The 9,457-nt window shown below is 38.6% G+C and overlaps 1 protein-coding gene and 1 long non-coding RNA gene across 2 annotated transcripts; both read left to right on the forward strand.

Annotated features, from left to right (window-relative positions):
- Nucleotides 1-1,348: 1,348 nt before the first annotated feature.
- On the forward strand, nucleotides 1,349-3,701 carry LOC104825278 (chromatin modification-related protein MEAF6-like). The gene is made up of 5 exons (XM_019203937.1): nucleotides 1,349-1,444; nucleotides 2,350-2,551; nucleotides 2,665-2,759; nucleotides 3,176-3,276; nucleotides 3,605-3,701. The coding sequence occupies exons 2-5, from the start codon at nucleotides 2,539-2,541 to the stop codon at nucleotides 3,699-3,701; spliced, it is 306 nt and encodes a 101-aa protein (XP_019059482.1). The 5' UTR covers nucleotides 1,349-1,444; nucleotides 2,350-2,538.
- A 68-nt stretch (nucleotides 3,702-3,769) lies between these two features.
- Nucleotides 3,770-5,395, forward strand: LOC104825262. Its single transcript, XR_773602.2, has 3 exons — nucleotides 3,770-3,916; nucleotides 4,752-4,953; nucleotides 5,067-5,395. It is a non-coding gene; the product is annotated as an uncharacterized LOC104825262 (long non-coding RNA).
- Nucleotides 5,396-9,457: the final 4,062 nt, after the last annotated feature.

The following is a 9,457-nucleotide window of genomic DNA, read 5'->3' on the forward strand; positions in this document are numbered from 1 at the left end:
GTCGTGTTAAATGTCTGTAATATGAACAAATGCGGTCTTTCGCATGAAAACTACTAAATGGATACAACTTTTGATCATGTCTCTGGTGTTTTTTAAAGCCAAGAACATCAGAGAATGTTGATATACGAAATCTAATTTGGTTTTGAGAGATTTGTGAGCCTTTTTGGTGAAGAAACTTGCTACTTCTTCTCCATCTTTTACTGTTCATCTTCTTTCTCGGGTTTTTCTGTTTTGGACAACGTTTGAGGAGCAAATCAACCGTTGCTGATCTTCTTTGTATCTCTAAACGTATTCTCGGATTTCTCCTTTGCTCGGTAGGGGAGGGAATAACGTTTTAGGAAAGCGTTCTACGCGCCTAGAAGATTATATCCGGGTTGTTTCATCTTTATTTCGATTTCACTGTTTTATTGTTCTTTTCCGCTGTATTCATAGTTTTTCTAAACGTGGCGTATGTGATCAGCACTCCACGACCGGAGGAGAATGAAGAAGAGACGCTCGCTCAAGCACGCACGAGGAACAAGTGGGACAACGACAATTATGTGTGCTGCGGACACATATTGATTGTATCCATTTAGTAGTTTTCATGCGAAAGGCCGCATTTGTTCATATTACAGACATTTAACACGACCGTGTCGAATCTGACACGGTCCGTGTCAATTGTCTGTGCAAAATTAACACTCTCTCAGAGATTTGACACGGTCCGTGTTGCACCTTAACACGGTCTGTGTCAAATGTCTGAGAAAAACAACGTTTTTCTCAGAGAATTAACACGGCCCGTGTTGAACCTAACACGGCCGTGTTTGTAATTAACACGCCCGTGTTACACTGCCCGTGCAGAATTAACACGCCCGTGTTACATGCTCGTGCATAATTTCTGCACTTAAATTTCACTACTAAACACAAGTATATACTTTACAAAATACATGTATATACTTTACCAATTCATACTATATCATTTACGAATATATAACTCCTCCACTATATCCGTAATACATATAAATATGAATCACATGAGAGATTTATTAAATCCATCAATTTACTCTAAAATAAACAACACTTTTTACATGTTTTGCGTGGTTTATCGGCTATTGTATAGAGTCAGAAGTTTATTATCCGAAGGATTGTTGCAACAGGTTCCCACCATATTAAAAAAAAGTATTCGGTTCGGACCAATTCAATTATTAGCTTATTAACCAAATAATCGGACGGGAACAAGAACAGCTAGCTAGATAAACCGAAATGTCTCGGATATGGTTCCGTTTGGTTTGCATTTAACCGTACCAATTCTAGTCGGTTTAATTCGGGTTATTCATTTTCCACGGCTGGCAAAATTGTAAATAAACGAGAAACCCCACCAAGAGGGAGGAACAAAAAAAACAGAGACAAAGCGAGACGAGAGAGAATCAAATTGATTTTGTCATTCGTAATTTCATACTGAGTCAAGGTTTGGAATCGATCCTTCACTTTTTTCGAATTGCTCAACACTGCGAGAAATTTCTGATTTAATCTGATGGGTAATTTCTGAAATCTTAGAATCGCACTTCTTTTTTCCATCTGGGTTTGTGTCCCTTCACTTCACTTGCCCAAAGCTGCGATTTTTGTTCAAGTCATTCTACAAAGCTTTGATTTTTAGTGAACAATCATTCGCCATTTCAGTCCATATTTCTTCTATGGGTCTTTTGAATTAGTCGGTGTTTATTTTCCCTTCAGATTCTGTGTAAGATGGTTTATATCTATTCGCTTTGGTTTTTGTAGGATGCTTAGTTATAGCTTTTTCAGGATGTCTACGAGTTACAGGATTTGATTGGTGGATACAACATGTGATCTTAGCTTATGAACTCAAATTATGCGTGTTCTTTAGTAAATGTCTGAATCCTTCATATGGTGTGAGATGAGATGAGAAAACGATGGTTTGTCAATGATTTGGATGTGAAGGACGCATATTGTTATGAAAAATGCAGTAGAAATGAGAAAAGATATATAGAATAAGTTCGTCCATATGTAATACCCGTGATCGTTGGAGTGTAGGAGCAGAACAATGCTCGAAATTGTTTAGAAACATGAGTTAGTTGCCTGAAAACAACCATCATTCACTGTCTTTGATGTTTATATAAAGGAGAGTATTTCTCTGAATCTTGACATATTAGTTTTAGGTATTTAAACATCTTAACATGATCCACTTATCTACTTTTGTTTTGTAATAGAGTCAAACACAAGGAAAAAGTGGCTGATAGAGTTGAACAAAGTGAATTGTTACCTTCTCTGTAATCTGCTTCAACTTTCGAATTCCTGTTTTCATGGTTGAGATTCTCTGAGTTTATGATTGTATTAGATATTTTACTTTTGCAGGAAAGTAGTAAGCTTTTCTTGGCCACAGCTTAAGCTCCCGCTCAAATTCACTCCCCTAACTGGAATTGCTCCTATCCACGATCTAGGATCTGATTTCGGAAAACGTTGAGTCGTTGATACTTAACCAATTCCCGATCTCGTAATTTTTGGACTTCTGCTCAGAATCCAAAAGCTAGTTTTGTTCACCATATGGATACAGATGGTAAGGGGGGATGAAAACCCTTTTTTGTTAAAAATTAATTTGTGTTTGTGTCAAATCAAATATGATGTTTGATTTAAATTTGTTATATCTGGCCGTTTCTTTAATTATTTTAGGGCAAAGAGGATCTACAAATCCATCAGCTATGATGGCCTCGCTTCTTAGCAGGAGAGCCAAGCTTCAAGATGAGCTTCGTGGTATTGAAAGACAAGTGGGTAGTCCTTTCATGGCGCAGATATCAATTTTAGGAATTCGATGTTTTTGGTTGTTTGTAATTGGCTTTCTCATGTCAGTTGCAGTTTTATCGGGTTATTGGGATAATATTTCCCATAGCTAACTGGAAGCTGTTTTTGGAGTGTATTGCTTCACTATTCTTTTATGTTTAATATGTTTAGCTTTGTTTGATTCAAAGTAAAAGTTTTGAATTTAGATGTTAGTAAGAAACAAGAAAGGTTTCAAGTTCCAGGTTCTTTTTGTGAACCGTTTTCGGATATTTCTTATTTGATCCCTTGGAAATGATAACCTATTTAGATGAAGAATAGCATTTCATCTACTAACGCTGGGAGAATTATTATTGGAATGTCAATGCTTGTGTTATTTATATGCCGTTTTGTCGGATTTTTTCAGGTGTACGATATGGAAACAAGTTACTTGCAGGATCCCAGCCAATGCGGGAATGTACTTAAAGGATATGAAGGTTTCCTCTCATCCTCCAAGAATACTGCACTGTGAGAAGCATTCTGGCCTTTGTTGTTTGCTGTTTTCTCTTTGAATGAAAATGCTTTATCCCTTTGCATTCTTCGATGTGTATCCATTGGAGTGAGATAAAAGAGAAGTGAAACACAATTGTAAATATCAGAAGCTATTTTATCTCAGATTTGTTACATCTTTTGTTATCTAGCTGTTGAGAATCTTGGTCGCCTCATCCAGACAATTAGATCCATAGGTTTACGTTTTACAGCAATTGTTTATGCAATGTAGAAACGGCTGAATGTTTATTTTACTTCTTTGTATAAATATGCATCTCACAAAACCGCAAATCTCCATTGAATGCAGTTTGAAGCGGTCTCGGAAGTTTCAGCCAGAAGATAGGCTGTTCTCACTATCATCAGTCACTTCTCCTGCTGTTTGTATCCCTCTTCCGTCGGTTTAATTCGGGTTATTCATTTTCCACGGCTGGCAAAATTGTAAATAAACGAGAAACCCCACCAAGAGGGAGGAACAAAAAAAACAGAGACAAAGCGAGACGAGAGAGAATCAAATTGATTTTGTCATTCGTAATTTCATACTGAGTCAAGGTTTGGAATCGATCCTTCACTTTTTTCGAATTGCTCAACACTGCGAGAAATTTCTGATTTAATCTGATGGGTAATTTCTGAAATCTTAGAATCGCACTTCTTTTTTCCATCTGGGTTTGTGTCCCTTCACTTCACTTGCCCAAAGCTGCGATTTTTGTTCAAGTCATTCTACAAAGCTTTGATTTTTAGTGAACAATCATTCGCCATTTCAGTCCATATTTCTTCTATGGGTCTTTTGAATTAGTCGGTGTTTATTTTCCCTTCAGATTCTGTGTAAGATGGTTTATATCTATTCGCTTTGGTTTTTGTAGGATGCTTAGTTATAGCTTTTTCAGGATGTCTACGAGTTACAGGATTTGATTGGTGGATACAACATGTGATCTTAGCTTATGAACTCAAATTATGCGTGTTCTTTAGTAAATGTCTGAATCCTTCATATGGTGTGAGATGAGATGAGAAAACGATGGTTTGTCAATGATTTGGATGTGAAGGACGCATATTGTTATGAAAAATGCAGTAGAAATGAGAAAAGATATATAGAATAAGTTCGTCCATATGTAATACCCGTGATCGTTGGAGTGTAGGAGCAGAACAATGCTCGAAATTGTTTAGAAACATGAGTTAGTTGCCTGAAAACAACCATCATTCACTGTCTTTGATGTTTATATAAAGGAGAGTATTTCTCTGAATCTTGACATATTAGTTTTAGGTATTTAAACATCTTAACATGATCCACTTATCTACTTTTGTTTTGTAATAGAGTCAAACACAAGGAAAAAGTGGCTGATAGAGTTGAACAAAGTGAATTGTTACCTTCTCTGTAATCTGCTTCAACTTTCGAATTCCTGTTTTCATGGTTGAGATTCTCTGAGTTTATGATTGTATTAGATATTTTACTTTTGCAGGAAAGTAGTAAGCTTTTCTTGGCCACAGCTTAAGCTCCCGCTCAAATTCACTCCCCTAACTGGAATTGCTCCTATCCACGATCTAGGATCTGATTTCGGAAAACGTTGAGTCGTTGATACTTAACCAATTCCCGATCTCGTAATTTTTGGACTTCTGCTCAGAATCCAAAAGCTAGTTTTGTTCACCATATGGATACAGATGGTAAGGGGGGATGAAAACCCTTTTTTGTTAAAAATTAATTTGTGTTTGTGTCAAATCAAATATGATGTTTGATTTAAATTTGTTATATCTGGCCGTTTCTTTAATTATTTTAGGGCAAAGAGGATCTACAAATCCATCAGCTATGATGGCCTCGCTTCTTAGCAGGAGAGCCAAGCTTCAAGATGAGCTTCGTGGTATTGAAAGACAAGTGGGTAGTCCTTTCATGGCGCAGATATCAATTTTAGGAATTCGATGTTTTTGGTTGTTTGTAATTGGCTTTCTCATGTCAGTTGCAGTTTTATCGGGTTATTGGGATAATATTTCCCATAGCTAACTGGAAGCTGTTTTTGGAGTGTATTGCTTCACTATTCTTTTATGTTTAATATGTTTAGCTTTGTTTGATTCAAAGTAAAAGTTTTGAATTTAGATGTTAGTAAGAAACAAGAAAGGTTTCAAGTTCCAGGTTCTTTTTGTGAACCGTTTTCGGATATTTCTTATTTGATCCCTTGGAAATGATAAAGGAAAGCGTTCTACGCGCCTAGAAGATTATATCCGGGTTGTTTCATCTTTATTTCGATTTCACTGTTTTATTGTTCTTTTCCGCTGTATTCATAGTTACTCTAACAATCTAAAACGTTATCCCTTATTTCGGATACACGGGGAAGGGAAAATCGAATGACGGGTATGGGTTCTTCGGTGAGAGATCTAACTCTTGATTTTCACAAATTCGAAAAATTCAAGGGCGTGGCTTTCCGGCGGTGGCAAAAGAAGATGAAATTTCTTCTTACTACGTTGCACGTGGCGTATGTGATCAGCACTCCACGACCGGAGGAGAATGAAGAAGAGACGCTCGCTCAAGCACGCACGAGGAACAAGTGGGACAACGACAATTATGTGTGCTGCGGACACATATTGAACGGTATGTCCGATACCCTTTTTGATGTGTATCAAAATATAGAGATTGCAAAAGAATTGTGGTCCAAATTAGAAGAGAAATACATGTCGGAAGATGCCTCGAGTAAGAGGTTTCTTGTAAGCGAGTTTAACGCTTACAAGATGGTGGACGCAAGACCGGTTATGGAGCAATTTCATGAGCTCCAGAGGATCTTGAGTAGTTTCACTCAACATGAGTTGAAAATGGATGAAACCATTATGGTTTCTTCTATTGTTGACAAGCTACCACCGTCTTGGAAGGACGTTAAGCGTTCCTTGAAGCATAGGAAGGAAGATATGACCCTTGAGCAATTGGGATCACATCTTCGGATTGAGGAGAATTTTCGAATGCATGACAAGAAAGACACACATGTTTCTTCGTCTACCGCGGTTCATGTGGTGGAGGAAGAGAAGAAACGGGGCCAAAAGAGGCCAAACAAATCCCCGAAAGGCCACTCAAACAAAAGGCCTAAGCCGAGTGGGAGTTGCTGGTTCTGCAACAAGCCCGGACACTTTAAAAAGGATTGCTATTCTTACAAGAATAGAAAGAAGGGTCAAGGCCAAGGCAAACACAACCAAGGCCAACCCAACCAAGGTACGATTACTCTTGTTGACACAAATTCGATTATGAATTTTGTGGCTATGATTTCTGAGCTGAATCATGTGCAGGAGAGTGATAACTCTTGGTGGATTGATTCAGGCGCTACGAGACACATATGTAAAGACCGCAACCTATTCAAGACGTTTGAGTACGTCAAGGATGGAAGCGTGCTTTACATGGGCAACGAATCTATGGTTGATGTCTTGGGAAAGGGACAAGTAGATTTGTTGTTTACATCCGGGAAAACTCTTACTCTTCGAGATGTGCTTTATGCACCGGATGTTAGGAAGAATCTTGTATCGGGTAGCGTATTGAATCGATTCGGGTTCAAAATGGTGTTTGAAGCTGATAAGTTTGTATTGTCCAAAGGGGGAATTTTTGTTGGACAAGGCTATCTATGTAATTCGATGTTCAAACTCAATATTAATAAACCGAGTACTTCTTTGTATGTTCTCTCTTCCAATGTTTCAGATTTATGGCATGCTAGATTAGGTCACGTTCATTTTAAACGGATGCATGTAATGTCTAAGTTAGATCTTATTCCACCATGTGAATTGGAGAATGATCATCGTTGCGTTACTTGCATGAAAACAAAAATCACGAGGCTGTCATTTCCTAACGTAGAAAGAAGTTCGGACATTCTAGAACTTGTACATAGTGACTTATGCGATTTTCATAGTACACCGTCTCTAGGAAATAAAAAGTACGTAGTTACGTTTATTGAGGATTCGACTAGGTTATGCTACGTTTACTTGTTGCATTCTAAAGACGAAGCTTTGGATAAGTTTAGGGTGTATAAGTTCGAGGTTGAAACACAACTCGGGGTTAAGCTCAAGAAGCTTAGAACCGATAGGGGAGGGGAATATTATGATCCAACATTTTTTGAATCCGTAGGCATGATTCATGAGAGACCGCTCCGTATACACCGCAACAAAATGGTGTAGCGGAAAGAAAGAATAGGGTGTTGAAAGAAATGGTAAACTCCATGCTTTCTTTCTCGGGATTAAGCGAGGGTTTTTGGGGAGAAGCCATGTTAACGGCTTGCTACATTCTTAATCGAGTTCCCTCGAAAAAGAATAAAATAACCCCATATGAGCTATGGTATAAGCGAAAACCAAATCTGAATTATTTTCGGATTTGGGGTTGTCGGGCAATAGTTAAAGTGCCGGAACCCAAACGTAAAACATTGGGTGAACGAGGTATCGAATGTATCTTTATAGGCTATGCTTCTCATAGTAAGGCCTATAGGTTCTATATTATAGAACAGAATGACTATATACCCGTTCACACGGTTATAGAGTCGAGAGATGCATTGTTTGACGAGAATCGTTTTTCTTCGGTTGAAAGACAACCTCGAGCTATACCAAGCTCAAGTGATCGAGTAGTCGATCACGATGACGGACAAGGTGAACCTCGTAGAGGTAAGCGTATAAGGAAAAGAAAAACCTTTGGTCCGGACTTTCATATGTACCTAGTAGAAGGTACTAATGAGTCGATCGTAACTCAACTCGCTTATGTTTACAATATCGAGGGAGACCCTAGGACTTTTGATAAAGCGATGAGATCGCAGGATGTCGCATTCTGGAAAGAAGCAATAAATGATGAGATGGACTCCATCATGAGCAACAACACTTGGGTCTTAGTAGATCCTCCTCCAGGTTGTAAACCGATTGGTTGTAAGTGGATCTTCAAAAAGAAGATGAGAGTCGATGGAACTATTGATAAGTTCAAGGCTCGTCTAGTAGCTCAAGACTTTAGACAAAAAGAAGGTATCGATTTCTTTGATACGTATGCACCGGTAGCTAGAATAGCTACGATAAGATTGTTGATTGCTCTTGCAGCGATAAACAATCTTGTGATCCACCAAATGGATGTCAAAACGGCATTCTTGAATGGTGATCTAGAAGAAGAGGTGTATATGAAGCAACCAGAAGGTTTTATCCTATCGGGACAAGCACACAAGGTGTGCAAGTTAATCAAATCGTTGTATGGGTTGAAACAAGCACCCAAACAATGGCATCAAAAGTTTGATGAGGTCGTTTTGGCTAATGGATTTCGTCTGAATCAATCAGACAAGTGTGTATATAGCAGGTTTGATGATAACGGTCATGGAGTTATCATTTGCTTATACGTGGATGACATGCTCATATTCGGTACAGAATTAGAGCAAGTCAAGAAGACAAAAGACTTCTTGTCATCGAAGTTTTCGATGAAAGACTTAGGTGAGGCTGATGTTATCCTTGGCATTAGGATAAAACGAGATCAAGGTTCGATAACACTATCTCAATCACACTACGTTGAGAAAGTGTTAAAACGATTTGATATGTTTGAAAGCCCTCCGGCTTCTACTCCGATGGATTGTAGCGCTAAGTTTGCACCTAATAGTGGGGAACCGGTAGCTCAACTTGAGTACGCTAGTGTCATTGGTTGTTTGATGTATGCTATGACTAGCACTCGACCCGACATAGCATACGCAATAGGGAAGTTGAGCAGATACACGAGTAACCCAAGCGTACATCATTGGAATGATGTACGAAGAGTACTTCGGTACTTGAAAAAGACAATTAATTATGGTCTACGCTACACGGGTCAACCTTCGGTGTTAGAAGGATATACCGATGCGAGTTGGAACTCTAGTGAAGAGGATTATGCCTCGGTTAGTGGATGGCTTTACCTTTTAGGTGGAGCTGCGATTTCTTGGGCTTCCAAGAAACAAACTTGCATTTCGGATTCGACCATGGCGTCGGAATTTATCGCCTTAGCAGCTACTGGGAAAGAAGCAGAATGGCTAAGGAATTTAGTATCGCAAAATAACACATGTCCGAATAGTTATAATTTAACCGTACAAAATGCGGGACATGAATCAATCAGACAAGTGTGTATATAGCAGGTTTGATGATAACGGTCATGGAGTTATCATTTGCTTATACGTGGATGACATGCTCATATTCGGTACAGAATTAGAGCAAG

Source organism: Tarenaya hassleriana, unplaced genomic scaffold, assembly GCF_000463585.1.
Source record: "Tarenaya hassleriana unplaced genomic scaffold, ASM46358v1 Cleome43, whole genome shotgun sequence".
Lineage (NCBI taxonomy): Eukaryota > Viridiplantae > Streptophyta > Magnoliopsida > Brassicales > Cleomaceae > Tarenaya > Tarenaya hassleriana.